This window comes from Fusarium coffeatum, assembly GCF_003316985.1.
Source record: "Fusarium coffeatum strain FIESC_28 chromosome Unknown BRIP53273_contig_110, whole genome shotgun sequence".
NCBI lineage: Eukaryota > Fungi > Ascomycota > Sordariomycetes > Hypocreales > Nectriaceae > Fusarium > Fusarium coffeatum.
Window position 1 is genome coordinate 189,660 of NW_022157903.1, and position 18,424 is coordinate 208,083.

Genomic DNA, 18,424 nt, shown 5'->3' on the forward strand with positions numbered 1-18,424 from the left:
GGAGGTGACGAACTCGAAAGGCTGTGCCAGTTCTCTACGCTCCACGGCATGTTTAACAGTCTTGCTACTAACTGTCTTCCATGGCTCCAAAGTGCTACATATACGTCAAACATAGAGGTGTAGTCCAAATATGTGGTAAGCCCAGAACAGCGTCCGTGAAAAGTTCTTGTTCTCGCTATGGCGATAGGCCAGATGTGTAAACCAGCGACTCTTCTGACGTGCATGATATACATTCAACTATGTTCTCATTCCCACCCTACAGTCTGAGGATCTCACATTCCTGTTTCTGTCGATATCAAAAGACGTCACAAAAATCATCCTCTCACTCCATGTTTCCAAGGTTGCGCCCTTTCGCCATCTTCCTTCCCTGCTTTACCAGTCTTTGCTTTCCCTTATTTATCTTAATTCGGTGAAGTGTTAGTGAGCGTTGGGTTGCTTGCACCAATGAAGACAACTAGAAAGACATGTTTTCGAGTGGACCGTCAGTCTCTCCGGCCAAATATTTGAACAAACCTGAACATGAGCTTTGCAGCATACAACGATATGAACTACTAGAGTATCAGCCTTATAATCCAATTTCTCTAGCCAAGCGTATATCGAGACGTTCTATAAATGATTCCAGTGTATTGCGCCGATGTAAGGTTTTCATCAAGAACTCAATACTTGAACTCATCACAACTCCATGCTTGCGCGGAACCTTGAAATTTTTTCCGCCCTACCATACCTAACATAAGGTTCGGGCTGCTGCACAGATTGCCTTGCCTAAATCCAGCGCGTCAGTGGATTAGTTTGAAGACTTGGAATGTGAGATAATTAAAGATAATAGCCAGCCTCGCCAGAGCTCTAACCATTTACTGAATACAGGAGGAATTGCAATGGACAAGCGCTCTCGTGACCCGTCTCCATGTGTCATTTTGGACAATCAAAAGCATCGTGTTGTCCTGGGTTTGTTGAAGATAAGATTCCCAATTAATCAGTAACAGCAAAGGACCACTGCAATGTTCGATTCAGAGAGAATGCCAGTATAGGCTGCCACTCAGTTCAATTTATCTTGGGCACCTTTAGCTTTGGAGGATAATCTTTCCGTCGATCAGTATACCATTCAATCAAGCAAGCTTACACGTAGTTGGGTACATATAAGAGAAAACGCTTGAGTGTAAACATTGGACCATCATAACTTGAAAGTTTAATAGCAAAACTTGCAAAATGGATTTCCGATACTTTTTCAGTTCTCGGATTACTTAAAAGGTCCTTTCCTTTCTGAAATCAGTCATCGCAAACTTTTCTCCCCATACCTCCCCCTCCTGCACATCCTCTTGTGCTCACCCGACCAGCCCCATCATCCTTTCCGATTCAATCGATACAACAAAATCCACACGACAACAGCCGACATTGCCAAAATGCGACCTGTCCGCGGAGATGAGGCCGAGGATCTCGCGAAGTGGAAACCCATGATGATTCTTGACAAAACACTATATGGCCCTGCTTACGTCGAAAGTCTTGTAGCTCGAGATCCAGGACTTGTCACCAGCAAAACCTCCGTTCGGAAGACATTACCTCTTGAGATTTGGTACATCATCCTCGACATCATTACCGACGATCCAAGCCTACACGACTTCGCTATTGTACGAGCTAATTGTATCGAGATTGGAGGCAAAAGGGGCCGGGTGCTCGTATGTAATAGGGTGAACCAATGGGCATCGCTCGGAGCACTCAGAGATGAACATGAGGTTGAAGAGGCCAACAAGTATCTGGCCCGACCAGATCTGACCTTCCGTCTCTTACCTAATCCCTTCCATCTCGATGGCGCATCCCAGCCTTGGGAAATCCCTAGCCTGCTCTTCTCCTCTAAGATCAAGTGTCTCCACGTTGAAATTACCGTTCCGGACTTCATTAAGCACTTCGAAGATGGCAATTGCCATTGCTGCTCCAACACCCGTACAATACATCGTCAGATCTACAAAACGATCGGCGGCCTACAAGAATTTCAACGGGTCACCTGGTCTATGTTTATGCCTGTCATGTGTCCAGTGTGTGTTGGATTGGAGGCTTTCGAGCGATGCACCGTGGTATTCGGGCGCTCAAAGGCAGGAGCTTACTTGGCTTGGCTCAAAGAGGAATTGATGAAGTTGCTTGAATCGGAGGAGCCATTCAATGAATGCCTCGCCGAAAACATTAGGATAACATTTAGGATGCTACTGTAAAACATTTGTGAACCTCCGCAAAGGTGACCAAACAGCTGCTGTTCCTGGACCATTTACTAAGCAGGATCCAGCTTATGAGACAAGTGTAAAGGGATTAAGGACATGGAGCACGACAATATACCTGGAAGTTGCTAATCCATGATCGGTGGCACAATGGAACAATGATCGCCATCGCTGGGAGCGAATCAAGAACTCACACTTCTCTTATCTATCCTTGGCGATCTACTGCGAGCGAGCGACGATACCCAAATCGCGGGGTCGATTAGCACGCCTTATCTCGAGCCTGTCACACAATCCTTCCATTCGCACTTATCTCGATTCTCCGCATTGTTCGAGATAAGCGGTTATATCTTACTTATGGTAAGCATTCTGCCCCAATGCCGTCTTTCTCTGTCAACACAACACCACAGCTTTAATATCACGATGTCTGACTCGGAGAACAAACAGGCCGACGATACTATCAACATCGAAGGATCTCGCCAGACATTTCCCAAACGTAACTTTACCAGCTTCAATTCCTCGAACCCCGCACTAACATCCTGCAGCAAAGTGGTATCGCTCACCCGTCTATAATGCCACTATCCTCGGTCTCTGCAGTTTCGCAGCACCTGGGCTGTGGAGCGCGATGAATTCACTCGGCGCAGGTGGTGCTCAGGAACCCTATCTGGTCAACACTGGAAATGCCCTCACGTTCTGCTTAATGATTATTTCCTGCTGGTTCACGAGCGGAATCGTCAAATACATCGGTATCAAAGGCGCACTTGTCATTGGCACTATCGGCTTCGCGCCGTACAGCGCAGGCTTGTATCTGAACAATCGGTATGGCGTCGAATGGCTCGTTATCTTCGGAGCAGCATGCTGTGGTATTTCGGCGGGAATATTCTGGTCAGCTGAAGCTGCCATCGCAATCGGTTATCCTGAACCGCGGAACAGAGGGCGCTTGGTCGCATATTGGCTTTCCTTTACCAGATTCAGCCAGATCATGGGCGGTGCGATTATTTTAGGCCTGAATATTGACCGGAACGAAGCTGGCAAAGTTTCGTACAAGGTCTATCTGATCTTCATCGCGCTTCAAGCTCTGGGTCCATTTATCGCATTCCTCCTCAACAAACCATCCAAGGTGCAGCGGTCCGACGGCCAAAAGGTTGACATGAGCATCCATGATCATCCATGGAAAGAGTTCAAAGCTACTACTCGAACATTCCTCAAGAAAGAGTTTCTTCTTCTCATCTTGTGGATTGGCCAGGGCGTATATTCAGAATCCGTATTCTTTACCTACATCGCCCTCTGGTTTAGCGTACGAGCTCGAGCACTAGGTTCTTTCGTCTCTGGTATTGTTGCAATCATTACAAGCAACCTGCTTGGAGTGTGGCTGGACCAGGGCCAAATCGCTCTCAAAAAGCGCGCGCGATGGGCATATGCTGTAATCATGACCCTGCAAGGAGGATGGTGGATCTGGTTGACAATCAATGTGACCAAGTTCAACCGTGAAGGGGCTCTCTACGACTGGAGCGACCCTGGCTTCGGAGCCGCATTCGGCGTCTTCGTGTTTCTTGTCACTGGCTTCCAACTAAACTACAACTTTGCTTTCTTCATCATCGGAGAGATCTCTACCAGCCCTCAAGAGACTGTACGTCTGTCGGCGCTGTTGCGAGGCACAGAGTCGGGTTGGCAGGCGCTTAGCTATGGTCTCAACGCGCTGCCCGTCATGGCGACTGTTGGTAGTGCGTATGTGAACTTTGGACTCTGGGCTGTCTCAATTCTTCCAGGATGGTTGGTAATCAGGCAATTAGGCACTGATCAGACTGATGATTTGGATGAGGCTGTGACAAGTGAGAAGGCGGATGGGGTGTCAGAAGAATTGCCCATCGGGGGTAGAAGAGAAGAAATAATTTAGTCGCTTTATGCTGGCTTAGATTATCATTGAAGCTAGTTTATTGTGATGATAGAAGCCTTAGACAACCATTCTATTACAACGCAGTCTAGAAATAGATACAATAGAGATCGATCCTGTTTTACCCTCTTGCAACTTAGCTCTCGGCTGACTCCATTTGTCAGGTCCTTAGAGTACCGACGAAAGGCTTCCCATGTACTCATAAAGAAGTTGACTGTTCTAAAACTCGTAGTACTCATCATGTCCGCTTGTATAGTTGTTGCCGCTGAACAAGACTAACTGGAACATCGATCTCTTTGACTCCTGGAACATTGCTATGTTTTAAGACCTTTGTTATCTGTAACTATCCTTACAAAGGATGATCTGACCTACTGAATATCAAGGAGCTGCGCTTTGAGCGCTTGTTGTTCTGGCAAGTATATAGAAGCAGGCTTCTAACGTTTTCCAGATTCTGTATCTACCAGTTCATCACTCAGCTCTTAAACCATTATCACATCGCAACACGATTTCTCATCCATTCTCAAGTAAGCCCTAGCACTGACGCCACATCTTACTATCTCACCTCTCAACTATCATCCTTCGAAAAAATACAGTATGTCTACTCATCATCTTTACGTCGCTATCTGTGGAGGCCGCGGAGACGGTTTTCCTTGCCATTGGATCCTAATGGTACATGAATTCGGTTCTCAACAGGCCATCTGGTACCACTCTACCGGTGGACCAACTCAAGGTAGGCAATACGAGGTTCTCATTCAGCCGAAACGATTCGAAAGCCGTGGCATTGGAAAACACTACTTCATCGGCGAGATTTCGCCCAGTCGTTTCGGAAAACTTAAGGCTGCGGCGCAGCGAACTCCTCCCATGTACTGTCAGCAATGGGTTGTTGATGTTCTTCGCGACCTCGAGGTACGCAGTGGCTTGGTTCCTCAGGGAACTTCAAATCAATGGCAAGCTCGTGTAGAGCCCTGCCCATACTAAGATGCTAACGAATCCAGCAGTGATGCTGGAGCGGTATTGCTGGCCGATACCGCCTTCTCTCGGAGAGTTTCAGAAACTGGATTCCCAATCTTAGTATACAGAATGTCCAGGTAGGTAAAGTGCGGAAATCGACAGCCTTTGGCGGCAAACGTGTCGGTGAGTTGTTTTTTTCTTTGTTATAAACCAGCGAGTTTGGGTAAGCAAACAGGATACCAAACAAAGTCTGTGCTCGGGTGGATTGATTGGCATTGGCAGTTTTCTTTGTTCTCTTTATCTTTTAGGTCTCGTGACACCTACGAGCAATAAGCTAAACTTGATTTATCAATAAATGGTAAGTACTTGTAACACTCACTCCCTTTGACTTCGTCGATGTCTGTGCCCCTTGGCTAAAAGCAGTCCGTTCACAAAACAATCGATTGTTGAACCTTCATTATCATTAGATTCATAGTGAGGTTATTATTCGTCGTGCTGATTTGACCTGTACACGTTGAGAGACCTGACCTTCAAAGCTTGACTAACGAAACAACTTATTATGTTCAAGTAAAGGGTGTTCTAACATAAGTTAGAACAGCTAGTTGTGCTACGGTATGATTGTCATGTCAATGCATTCCGCGCTTTGAGTTGGTGGATCTTTGATTGATTCATTCGGTTACATGCATCGAACACACGTGTCGATTCCACCACCAACAACAATCACAAGTGCTTATTAAAGACATCCTAACCCCCAACGCTCGACCACAAAACATTCCCCACCAACATTATCATCATGGCTCAGACTCCCTACATCGTTGAGCCCACTGGGCCTCACACTCACAGTCTCATCATCCTTCATGGCCTTGGCTCAAACGGCAAAAAGTTTGGCCGCGAGCTTATCGAAACTGGCATCTGCTCTGACGGTAAATCACTACCTGAGCTTCTCCCAGGCGCAAGATTTATCTTTCCGACCTCCAAGAAACGCCGTTCCAGCGCTTTTCGGCGCAGCAAGTTAACGCAATGGTTCAACATTGCTAGTCTCGAGGACCCTTCATACCGCAACCATACACAAACTCAGGGCTTGGAAGAGTCATCCCGCGAGATCTTTGACCTGCTTGAAGAGGAGCGAAAGAAAGTACCGGATAAGAACATCATACTGGGTGGAATTAGCCAAGGGTGTGCCATGGGCCTTGTATGCCTGCTTGCGATGGAATTCCCGATTGGGGGGTTCTTCGGAATGAGCAGCTGGCTGCCATTCGCTACGGAAATCAAAGACTTCTTGATCGACCTGGACGAGTACGACTTTTCTGACGAGGATGATGATCCATTTGATACTTCCAATAACGAGATAGAATACTTACGCACCCCCGACGCCAAAGTTCACGACTACATCAGAGACCTGATTTTGTTAGACACTGAAAATCTTGCGGAGATGGGGTCACTTTCGACACCAGTGTTTATGGGCCACGGAGATGCGGATGAGAAGATCAAACCCGCTCTGGGCGAGGAAGCGTGTCGTACCCTACGTTCGGTGGGCTTCGAGGTGGAATGGAAGAGCTATGAAGGACTGGGTCACTGGTACAAAGTTCCAGATGAGATTGATGATATCGTGAACTTCATCAGAGGCAAAGTCGGGTGGTCTTTGTGAGCATGTTGGGGAACGAGCAAGACATGGCTTAGGATGGTTGCTGGACACACTAACCCATAGCTACTTGTCTAGCATGCATGGCTCAACTGAATGAATTCTGGATTTGTGTTTTTTGTAAATAGTTATTGTTTTGAATCTCCATAGCATGTCAGTATCTTGGTAGCCCGAGTGGGGCTGGATCCTCTCACAATTCAAACACGATGTTGAACATCAATGTCTAGTTAAGCAACAACGCACCGTAGGATCATATGAACAAGTATTTCGCGACAGATATTCATGGCCTTATTTCATTGGGTCCGACGTAGACCCGCAGTTCCGGTGAAGAAGTCAAGTGGCTTTTGACGCTGTGGGGCTAAGGACATGAAGTGGAATAAATGGCCAGGATTTCATCAATCAGAAAAAGGCCGTCATCGTATAGGGGTCAGTACATCAGTTTGTGGCTCTTCGAAGCACTGAAAACGCAAGTTCGAGTCTTGCTGACGGCAAAACGTCAAGTTTGATTTTCAGGCGGATCAAGTTTTTTGGCAATTAAATTAATCTTTTGTTATTATTACCAGCTTCTGTCGGGTAAGTTAATGACTGGTTTCGGGTAGAATGCTCCTAGACTATCTTACTACATGCTGCTATGATGTAGTGACACATGCCAGGCTTGCAATTACCTCTTGCCCATGTCGTCTCGATAAAACTACTTTCATATAATGTAATTGAAGACTGAGAAGTATCGCGTGTTTCATTCTACTTGTCCTTCAACCATGTCTCTTCACGATGGATGACATGTGTAAGAGATGCTTGTGTGTTTGTTACTTCCCACCTATCTATATACGAGTGATAGATAGGTACTCAGACTATTTCTATATAAATCAATATCCAAGATATGATCCTGCTTATTATCTGTTCTGGTTAATATCATGAAGTGAATGTCCCTCAATTTGCCTTTTCGGGTCAAGGAAGCCATCAATTACCAATCACGGAACGTGGGGTTGGTTGTGACGACATTAATAACCGCTCTCTCACCCTGTAGCAACCTCAACTTGCATAACATTTACGTGATTGTTTTGTACTAGAGTCTTTAGACTTTGACAATATTTCACCTCAATGCATTATACTGTTTGAATAATACCACGATATCACTCTTTTTGGTGTAGTTTGAATTGGTGATCGCTTCACCTCGGTCATCGCAACCCCTCATCCATCATCTTATCAACATCCCGAAAGATATCCGCCATGGCAGAAACATCTCAACGTGGCATCAGGATCGCCATTGACAGAGGAGGTACCTTCACAGATTGTGTAGGAGAGCACAATGGAAAGGAAATCATCATCAAGCTCCTATCTGAAGATCCGGCCAACTACAAGGATGCCCCGCTTGAAGGTATTCGTCGGATTATGAGCCACTTCCTCGGCCGAGATATCCCTCGAGGTGAAGCTTTGGATACTACCAAGATCGACTCTATTCGAATGGGAACAACAGTTGCCACAAATGCTTTGCTTGAACGAAAAGGCGAGAAGATCGCTATGGTTGTGACCAAGGGTTTCAAGGATTGCTTGACTATTGGAAATCAGTCAAGACCAAAGATCTTCGATCTTGCCATTCGAAAACCTGATGTTTTGTATGAGAAAGTGGTCGAGATTGATGAGCGAGTTACACTTGAGGATTATGCCGAAGATCCCGAGAGGAAGCAAACTGAGACCGAAGCCCAAGTTGGTACTAAAGAAGCAGAAGGCAAGACTTTGGTCCGAGGCTTGTCGGGCGAAACAGTGAGAATTCTTAAACGAGCTGAGGAAGAAGATGTTCGGTCAAAACTCAAGGATGTTTACGATCAAGGCATTCGCAGTATCGCTGTGTGTCTCATGCACGGCTATACTTACCCCGACCACGAGGCTTTAATTGGTCGTGTAGCCAAAGACATCGGGTTTCAGCACATCTCACTCAGCCATGAGCTTATGCCTATGATCAAGTTGGTGTCTCGAGCTACATCTGTATGTGCCGATGCGTATCTCACACCGGCCATTCGCAAGTATATCGATGGTTTCCAGGCTGGATTCGAAGGGGGCCTTGGAACCCGCAGCGTGAAAGAAGAAAAGGGTGCCAAGGGAGCAAGATGTGAGTTTATGCAGAGTGATGGCGGTCTGGTCGATGTGGAAAAGTTCACTGGCTTGAAGGCAATCTTGTCTGGTCCTGCTGGAGGTGTGGTGGGATATGCGATAACTTCATATGATGAAGAAACGAAGACTCCGGTTATTGGTTTCGATATGGTAAGTTTGTCGCAATCGCTGAACAATGGAACAGGATCTGACTGTCGTAGGGCGGTACTAGTACGGATGTTTCGAGATACGGCGAAGGACGATATGAGCACGTCTTTGAAACGACAACTGCCGGTGTAACCATTCAATCTCCCCAACTGGATATCAACACTGTTGCAGCAGGTGGCGGATCTCGTCTCTTCTTCAGAAATGGTCTTTTCGTCGTCGGACCCGAGTCTGCAGGCGCTCACCCTGGTCCTGCGTGTTATCGCAAGGGAGGACCGGCCACAGTCACTGATGCTAACCTGGTTCTTGGCCGCCTACTTCCTGAGTTCTTCCCCAAGATCTTTGGAGAGAATGAAGACGAGGGACTGGATATTGAAGCTAGCAGAAAGGTCCTCCAAGAATTGGCTGATCAGGTCAACCGGGAGAGTGACAAGAACCTGTCAGCTGATGAAGTGGCATATGGATTCCTGACTGTTGCAAATGAAACGATGACTCGGCCTATTCGATCCATCACTGAAGCCAAGGGTCATGATTCTTCTAAGCATCGACTTGCTACTTTTGGAGGTGCAGGTGGTCAGCATGCTGTCGCCATTGCAGAGTCCCTCGGCATTCAGCAAATTCTGGTCCATCGATACTCCTCAGTACTCTCCGCCTATGGAATGGCTCTTGCAGACGTTGTAGATGAGCGACAGGAGCCTGACTCTTTGGTATGGAAGGATGGCGACAGTACAGTCAACGAACTGAAGAAGAAGATGGAGAAGCTCAAGGATCAATCTCGAAAGTCGTTGCAGGACCAAGGATTCCAAGAAGATGAAATAGCCTTTGAAGAGTATCTCAACATGAGATACCGTGGTACTGAATCAGCTCTCATGATAGTCAGACCAACACCAGAGGAAGCCAAGGAACACTTTGATGGGAAAGAATGGGACTTTGGGCAAGCTTTTGTTAAGCAGCACAGATACGAATTTGGCTTTACACTGGATGAGCGGGATATCATTATCGATGATGTCCGTGTCCGCGGTATCGGCAAGAGTTTCCGACACCAGGACGATACAGTGGATAAGCAGCTCAAAGATCTCAAGCAGCAGGAAGTCTCTGATAAGAAGAAGCTCAACAGTCAACAGGTTTACTTTGAGGGTGGTAGAAAGGAAACTCCAATTTTCAAGCTTGAGGATCTTGAAGTTGGCGATTCCATTCCTGGACCTGCCATGCTTGCGGACGGTACACAGACGATTGTAGTAACACCAAAAGCAACGGCGATTATCCTCAAGACTCATGTAGTCATCAACTTGGAGAAGGAGGGCAAAAAGTCTGAGTAAGTTCTTTACCATCCTGAGAAGTGTAGTCGAGACTGACAAGAACTCAGGTCTGCTAAGGCGTCTGCTGATCGGGAGGTAGACCCTATCATGCTGAGCATCTTCGGCCATCGTTTCATGGCTATTGCTGAGCAGATGGGTCGTGCCCTACAAAAGACCAGCGTTAGTACAAATGTCAAAGAGAGACTCGACTTTTCTTGTGCTATATTCGACGCAACCGGTGGCCTCGTAGCCAATGCTCCCCATCTGCCCGTGCATCTCGGCTCAATGTCCACATGTGTTCGACGCCAGGCAGAGATCTGGAAAGGAAAGTTGGAGAAGGGCGATGTCATCATCTCTAACCATCCTTCGTACGGAGGAACTCACCTTCCCGATGTGACTCTGTTGATGCCGGCTTTTGATGAGAAGGGAGAAAACATCCTCTTCTATGCTGCCTCGAGAGCTCATCATGCTGATATTGGTGGTATCAGTGCAGGCAGCATGCCTCCTCACTCACGAGAGCTGTACCAAGAGGGTGCTTCTATCAGGAGTGAGAAGCTTGTCAGTGGGGGCAAGTTCAACGAGAAGCGAGTGGTAGAGCTGTTCTATGAAGAGCCTGCCAAATACCCTGGATGCAGTGGAACTCGTTGTTTGGCTGACAACATCAACGACTTGAGAGCCCAGGTATCTGCCAACCAGAAGGGTATCTCGTTGATCGAGACTCTAATTGCCGAGTATGGCGAAGAGACAGTACAGTTTTACATGGTCCACATCCAGAACAACGCCGAGCAATGTGTGCGTCAACTACTCAAGGACGTGCATAAGCGATTTGAAGGCAAAGATCTTTCATCAGTCGACTTTATGGATGATGGTTCTCCTATTAGACTGAAGATCCGAATCGACCCGGAAAAGGGAGAAGCCGAATTCGATTTCGCTGGTACTGGACCTGAGGTTTACGGTAACATCAATGCACCACAAGCCATCACATTCAGTGCTATCATCTACTGTCTACGATGTCTTATCTCGGAGGATATCCCTCTGAATCAGGGATGCTTGAAACCTATTCACGTCAAGATTCCTCCAAAGTCTATCTTATCGCCTTCTCCCGGTGCAGCTGTCGTTGGAGGAAACGTGCTTACTAGTCAGCGTATCACGGATGTCATTTTCAAGGCTTTCCAGGCGTGCGCTGCCAGTCAGGGCTGTTGTAACAATCTGACATTCGGATTTGGCGGCAACCAAGATGGAGCCGAAGCAGTCAAGGGCTTCGGTTATTACGAGACGATTGCTGGTGGAAGTGGTGCAGGATCTGACTGGGAGGGTACAAGCGGTGTTCACTGCCACATGACCAACACTCGCATCACAGATTCAGAGATCTTCGAGAGACGATACCCCGTGCTTCTTCGCGAATTCTCCATCCGCTCCGGTTCAGGAGGTCGAGGTCAACATCGCGGTGGTGACGGTGTCATCCGCGACATCGAGTTCCGCATTCCTCTCCAAGTCTCCATCCTCAGCGAGCGCCGCGTCTACCGCCCTTACGGCCTAAATGGAGGCGGCGACGGAGAATGCGGTCTAAATCTCTGGGTTAGAAACGTTGAAAAGGCAAACTGGGAGACATCCCTGAAGCAGTTTCATACCAAGGAGGACGCGGGCGAGGTGGAGTATGAGGAGAGACGGATTAACATGGGTGCCAAGAACACAGCTTCGATGAAGGCTGGAGATCGTATTATTATTTGCACGCCTGGAGGAGGTGCTTGGGGAGCTGAGGGCTCTGAAAGTGTAGCTAAGAAGAAGGTTGATCATACTGAAGCTTGGAGGAAAGGAAGTGGTAGTGCGAGGGATGAAACTGCGCTTCAGGCTTAGACAGTTAGAATATGATTGAAATGGCGAGCTTGAACTGGTTATGAGCTCACTTGTTCTATGCAAACCTATTTCAGCTCTTTCAAACGCTTTGAAACCCTTTGATAATCTTATTGAATAACTCTTTCAAAGACCCGACAGTGAGATCATTATACGGGGCGCGGAAGCCTAGAATATGTTTCATTTCCCGCCAGCCCTACATACTCTGGCAATACATAACTTAGACATCACTAAGACATCATCGTGAATATGAAAAAAGATGGACGTGTCACCCTGAAACCTCGGTGTCAGTAAAGAGATCTGGGCGGATACTACTCTAGAGTTGCGTTGTTTAAGTGAGAAAGACACACTGATACTTGCCAAAAGCAGTATGAGACAATGTAATCTTTGAGCCTGAAAGTGAACTAACATTCTTGGCTGCCCGATCTGGCCCACTCACTTCTTAAGCTCAAGTTTATCAAAGACAAGCTCTTTAGTTTAACTACCCATGGGGAAGTCACCCCCGTGAAGGAATTCATCCATGTTCTATGATCGAAGTAAGACAGGGAGGAAGGAGGGTTTCGAATCCATGCCGAGGTAAGCGCCCAGACGTGCCTACCCTCTAGAACAATTCCATGAGAGACAATGCCCATGTTGGGAAGGAAAGTCCAAGAACCCGCAGAAGGAGCAACGGGAACTGCCCTTGAGGGTGTAAAAGGAAGGAGTTGGCTCCCTCTATAGGGAGGTGCTTGAAAACTTTGATTCAACGTTACTTGGCTCCCTACAACTTGATCTTCAACACCAACATCAACTCCGATTGCTGATCACCACCTATAACGGCCCCGGCAATCTGGGTCATTCGTGACCAATTCCGATCAACATACCCCTGATCGCCGCTGTTCTCTTACTGTAATGGAAGTCATGTGCAGACGTTCTCGAAAATGGCTGTGCTGTGCCATGCAGGTCACCGGCGCCACACCGATATCGAAAAGACGTTGGATCAAAGAATCGTCTCCCTCCCGTATCAACATCTACAACAGCCAATCGATAAGCCCAATTGCTCGCCACTCATATAAACCCCAGTCAGCCCTACGGAGCTCAAGCATGGGGTTGCTGCATTAGCTCAACCACTGATGGGCCAGGGTTTTTGGCCCCCAACCTCCAATCTGAACCCTTGGAGTTTATGATCTACATTCTACTGTTGCCCCCCGTGGATCAGAGCCTCGTTACAGTGTCTCTTCAAATTCAGGCTGCAGTCTCTTCTGCCTTGTTAGCACCAGGGGAGCCTGGAATTGTGCATCTTGAAAAGCCAATGACGGCTTCTCCGATGCAATGCAGTTCAAGGGTGAGCTCTCTGGCTTCCTATTCGCATATGCGCACACAGAAACCTCTATGTGCCCCTGCAATTCTGCATCTTCTTTGAGTTCACGATGCATTTTGTGTGTTTGTGCAGGCTTAGTAGGGTCTTGATAAATGTCTCATGCTCGAACACTCCATCTTTCATGGGCTAGCTCAAGGATTGGTTCATTGCGTTGATACCATGACAGATGCCTGACGCATACTCATGCATTACAACTGTGGCGTAACAATCGAGGAAGAGGGTGACCATTGAGGATAATCTCAACTGGTTGGTGCTTCAATGACATATCACTTTGGCGTTGTTGAGAATTCCATGATTTTGCATCGAGTTTCCTCGAGAACTAGTCGTTCATATCCACAGTGAGGAGAAACACAGCCCTGCTGCAACTACCATACGGATGACTTCCTCTCAGAGGTTACCTCAAGACATCCCAAGCTAGTTTCATGTGATCATGTTCGAACTGTGATTCAACTTGCACTGCCTTTGTGCGTTGTGAGGTTGGACCAAACAGACTCTCAAGGGCCCCAGATATCCTGTTGCTACAAGTTCAGTTAGCCAATCTGAGACTCTGGAGTTCATGTTATACCAAGTATCTGATCACACCTCTTATCCCTTGACCCTGTTAGGCATCCGTTTTTCACGGACCCTTGACCTCACATGGCCTTTGAAGACTAATGCGGACCTATTACCTGAAGCAGAAACTAAGATACACTCTGCCTTTGTGATGCACAGGAGGTCCGGAACAACAATCCTAACGGGCCGAAGTATCAGATGTGAGACTACGTGCCGGTATTCGTTAATTGCCAACTTCACGGCAAGTTATTGACAGCCAGTTGCGGCTCTTAGCCTAAGACTCATACCGGAGTTTCCTGCTTGTCTAGAGTCTGCCTATGACTGAGGCCTCACCGATGAGCCAACTTGAACTTGGCCAGTCTTAATTGTTCTCAACATACCAGCCATAGTTTGTTTGTCCAAGCTTTGAGGCTCTGCTCATGCTCCATGGACACTACGCTCCAATGCTTAGAGAAGAAGCTATTTAGGAGCCGTCAGGTTCCTCCATTTTAACCTCAGTCATCACTTACTATTCTTTGCTTCTCGTACATCCTGTACACAGGTGTCTCTTATCTTAATAGCACCGTTTTGTTAGATTCAATTTAACTTCTACTCTATTTCAACGGAATGATGCGTATCGCTATTGCTGGAGGTTCTGGCCTTGGTTATCTCCTGGCTAGTCAACTTTCTCAAGCAGCTAACGCCTACCAAGTTGTCGTTCTATCGCGTTCTGTAAGTGTTGTCCTCGCATACATGATATTTCTAACAAGATAGCAACACCCTGAGTACGAAGCGCTTGATGTTCAAGTCCAAGTTGTTGATTATAACGACGAAGACACCCTCCCATTCGCACTTCATGGAGTCAATCTCGTCATATGCACCTTCTCAGGCAACGAGCAACTCAACCTAATCAATGCCGCCGCTCGAAACGGTGTACAATTCTTTGTTCCATCCGAATTCGAAGGGTCAATCGAAAAACGTCCTGAAAATGATGAGCTTAAACCTTACTCTCACCAAGCAAGACAACTTTTGAGACGCTGGGCAAGATCCTCTCAGATGAAGTGGACTGTCTTCTCTTGCGGAATATTCATGGAGAGGTTCCTTGCTGACGGACTCGGAGGTGTATCCATTGGTTACGGGTCCTACCTGTACATGCCGGGATCTTATTTGGTTGATATGAACTCTTACACGGCCGAGTACGTGGAGAAAAACGCCCGAGGACATACCGTCCGAGTATGCATGACATCTATTTATGATTTGGCTCAGTTTGTGGTCGCAGCTATTGATCTGGGTCCTGCAAACTGGCCTCGTGAGTTGACCATGCGAGGTGATCGACTGTCAGTTCGTGATGTTGTTGGTCAATGTTCAAGAGCTTTGAATGGTAATTTACAACAACCCTCTCAAGAAGCGTTTACGCTAACAGTCCAGCCCCTTTCCAGCTTTCCCAGTGGCAGGCCGCAGACCCTGCTCGACTTGCAACCGCCTACTATCAACAGGGCGATTCTTCCAAAGTCGTGTTTTATCAGCAGCTCAAAGCTACCGTTGAAGGACGATACGACTTTAGTCAGGCGACCTTGAACGATCTCATCAATGCAAGCTCTCGTGTCAATGTTCAGCCCCAAACCTTTCGCCAGTGGCTGAGTGTTCAATTTTGAGAGTAAGAATCTTCGAGTGAGAATATGACGGGACTAAGATAGACTTTCTTTCCATGTTGTTGTATCGAATCATGTGTTACTCTCTTGTTGACTAACGTTCTTTATGGCTTAGATGGTCCGTGTACTTTCGTTTGTATTTCTGCGGCTGTGCTGGGTTCACACGTGTTGGTGCTGGTCGCGACGAGGCAACAGATGCGGCTCATTTTGCAATCTTTACTCTTCACTATTATGTATTCATAAATAAAACTTCGCTCTTCTTTCTCAAGCGTCTTAAACATGCTGCGCGTTAACGTAGAACATTGAGGCTAGCGAAAATGCTTGGGTGTCGGCGCCGAGAATACTTTTCGCTTGCCGTGTAAGAAATTAACGATCGTCAAGTTGCAGAGAAGGCAAAGTAGTGTATAAAGTATTTTCTAATTATCTCTTCCTTGGTAGCCAAGTCTTTATCCTTGGAGAAGAACTAGGTACAAAGTGATCTCTTGATCCAATGCCCCTTTATGATAAGGGGATCTTCTGTAAACCTAAAGACGTGAGAAAGTGGCACTCTGTGCTGCCCGCGAGGATGTTCTTAAATCCTCAAAGGCGATGGCCTCACATCGAAGACAGTGGTTGAATCCTTCTGACCCGTCCGTGTTGAACATGTCTCAAATCTCAGTATGCAACGCCGTTATGCACCCCGTTTTCCTTTTCTGAAACCCCGATCTATCGTCTCGTCGTAAATGCGTATCTCTAAGCATCGGCGGTCTTTGCCTTTTCCTCGGCACCTTCCTTTGCCTCATCGCCGAATTCGTCTCCAAACTCCTCGACAATCCAGAGACAGAACTTCTCCCACTCGATCTGCCACTCTTGCATCCTCTTGGCCTTGAGGGTGCCACCCAGGCTAGCCTGCTTGATGCCCTCCATCCACTCGGTCTGGTTCTGGTTCTCAAAGGCAGCCCATCGGACACTGTTCTCGGCTAGACTGCCGAGGCCTGCGAGACCAAGGTTCTTCCACCCTTGGAGGGCCTGGAAAAAGTCGTGCGACATGCCGGCTGTGTCTTGCCCGAGCATAGCGGGATCATCGTTACACAGACTGCAAGCGACGCCACGGGCCAGGAGAGCTGGCAGGGGATGGGCTGTTACAGAGCCAGTGAGGCGGAGGACTTCGTTGGAGATGGGGCATGACTCGATAAGAATGCGCTTCTCCTTGACCATATCGATGAGAAGGGGGTGCTTGAAAAGACTGAATCCATGACCAATACGTCGGGTTCCCAATAGGATCGCATCAAAAACATTGGAGTCGGTGTCAGTACCGTCGCCAAGTGTCTCTCCAGCATGGAAGAAGAAAGGGAGGTTGACGCCTTCCATAGCACACTGCTTACGGAACCAGAACAGCTCGGGGAGAACGTCGGATAGGGGTCGACCCAGATCCTCGGGCCCGACCAGGTCGTAGCCAGCGATAAGTTCAGGGAATTCTATCTTGGTGGCGATACAGCAGTCCATGTTCTCAACGATCAAGCGAGTAGGCCAGCTGCGTAGAGATGTCCAGATGGTGGTGAGACCCCAGAAACCCTTTCCTTCGGGTGATTTCTTGAAGTTGTTAATCTCTTCTTGAAGAGTCTCAAACATGTGAATGTAGTCCTTCTCGGGCTCTTCTTGCTGATCACGGCAGTAGTTAAGTGGCCAAGTGATACTGTAATTGTTAGAAAAATATTTGGAATTGTGTAGATTTTTACTTACCGAAGCTCAGCCCAGTTCACACCGTCGTCTTTGAGGGTCTCCATGAGCTTTCGAAGGAACGCTCGATACATGGGTTCGTAGTGAATGATGGTAGCACAAACCATGAAACACTTGACAAATTTTTCCCAGATGGCATCAATACCGTGATGTTGCTCGTGGCTGTCTGTAACGGAGAGAGTGCATCTGCCCTTGAGCCACTTGAGGAAACCGGTTCTTCCACCATTTGGGAACTCATCAGCTGCCTTTGTCAATAGAGCGAATGTGCCGGGCTTGTAATTCTCATCCCAGATGGATGTCTCAGCGTCAGTCTGCTTCCTGTATCGGAAGCTGGGAGTTGCATCCTCCCTGGAGTTATCAGTGTTCAGGGGTTGATCGCTGCTAATGTGCATGCCTGGAAGACTGAGAAGCTGATCGAAGAGAAAGTCAAAGTTGACCATGGCATCCATGTGGGCGTGAAGCAGAGCACCCTTTGGCATACGGCGAACGATCTTCCACAGGTTAGTCTTCTCCATGCGGTCTTTTGCGAGCATGAACATCATTCCTGGGAAGATGCGCTCATTCCGAGATTGGGCGAGCTCCTCCTCAACTTGAGGAGTCCAGACCTTGTCATTTTCTTGATCACGGATGCGGTCAACAATGTCACAGGCGCGCTGCGCAATAGGTGAGAGAGATGCCCTAAAAGAAGCATCCGAACGAGACTTTTTCTCTTGGCTTATCAGGTTTGCGCGGCCTGTAAGATACTGCTGGAGGTGAGGTTCGGAGAGTGAGGGGATGTCTTGAGAGACCTCCTCCCACTCCTCGTTGGACATGGTGTGTTCCTCAGCCATGTTTTCTGTGCCGAGTATCAGAAAACAAGAGATGAGGCAGAGCTAGATTTGGTATCGAAGTGTTGGGCCTTTTCTTTTTGAAAAGGTGGAAATCGTCTTATGAGTGGGAGTGGTAAGAAACGGTGGACATGCCGTAGTCTGAATAGGCAGGTCGGGGAAAACGTAGAGGAGCTAGAGAAGAGGAATGCTTGAGTCAGATGAGGCTGCTTATGATAAGAAGGAAAAAAAGATGA

The 18,424-nt window shown here is 47.5% G+C and overlaps 6 protein-coding genes across 6 annotated transcripts; 5 read left to right on the forward strand and 1 right to left on the reverse strand.

Moving 5' to 3' along the window:
• Nucleotides 1-1,400: 1,400 nt before the first annotated feature.
• On the forward strand, nucleotides 1,401-2,204 carry FIESC28_05084 (uncharacterized protein; the record flags this gene model as incomplete). The annotated part of the gene is made up of 1 exon (XM_031159231.1): nucleotides 1,401-2,204. One exon carries the CDS (start codon nucleotides 1,401-1,403, stop codon nucleotides 2,202-2,204), a length of 804 nt encoding a protein of 267 aa, XP_031016731.1.
• A 423-nt stretch (nucleotides 2,205-2,627) lies between these two features.
• Nucleotides 2,628-5,099, forward strand: FIESC28_05085 (uncharacterized protein; the record flags this gene model as incomplete). Its single annotated transcript, XM_031159232.1, has 5 exons — nucleotides 2,628-2,700; nucleotides 2,750-3,932; nucleotides 4,547-4,622; nucleotides 4,792-5,004; nucleotides 5,094-5,099. 5 exons carry the CDS (start codon nucleotides 2,628-2,630, stop codon nucleotides 5,097-5,099), a joined length of 1,551 nt encoding a protein of 516 aa, XP_031016732.1.
• Nucleotides 5,100-5,842: 743 nt separating this feature from the next.
• FIESC28_05086 (uncharacterized protein) lies at nucleotides 5,843-6,697 on the forward strand (the record flags this gene model as incomplete). The annotated part of the gene is made up of 1 exon (XM_031159233.1): nucleotides 5,843-6,697. One exon carries the CDS (start codon nucleotides 5,843-5,845, stop codon nucleotides 6,695-6,697), a length of 855 nt encoding a protein of 284 aa, XP_031016733.1.
• Nucleotides 6,698-7,921: 1,224 nt separating this feature from the next.
• On the forward strand, nucleotides 7,922-12,102 carry FIESC28_05087 (uncharacterized protein; the record flags this gene model as incomplete). The annotated part of the gene is made up of 3 exons (XM_031159234.1): nucleotides 7,922-8,953; nucleotides 9,004-10,262; nucleotides 10,314-12,102. 3 exons carry the CDS (start codon nucleotides 7,922-7,924, stop codon nucleotides 12,100-12,102), a joined length of 4,080 nt encoding a protein of 1,359 aa, XP_031016734.1.
• A 2,515-nt stretch (nucleotides 12,103-14,617) lies between these two features.
• FIESC28_05088 (uncharacterized protein) lies at nucleotides 14,618-15,645 on the forward strand (the record flags this gene model as incomplete). Its single annotated transcript, XM_031159235.1, has 3 exons — nucleotides 14,618-14,722; nucleotides 14,765-15,371; nucleotides 15,419-15,645. The coding sequence occupies 3 exons, from the start codon at nucleotides 14,618-14,620 to the stop codon at nucleotides 15,643-15,645; spliced, it is 939 nt and encodes a 312-aa protein (XP_031016735.1).
• A 729-nt stretch (nucleotides 15,646-16,374) lies between these two features.
• FIESC28_05089 (uncharacterized protein) lies at nucleotides 16,375-18,191 on the reverse strand (the record flags this gene model as incomplete). The annotated part of the gene is made up of 2 exons (XM_031159236.1): nucleotides 16,375-17,317; nucleotides 17,365-18,191. The coding sequence occupies 2 exons, from the start codon at nucleotides 18,189-18,191 to the stop codon at nucleotides 16,375-16,377; spliced, it is 1,770 nt and encodes a 589-aa protein (XP_031016736.1).
• Between the last annotated feature and the right edge of the window lie 233 nt (nucleotides 18,192-18,424).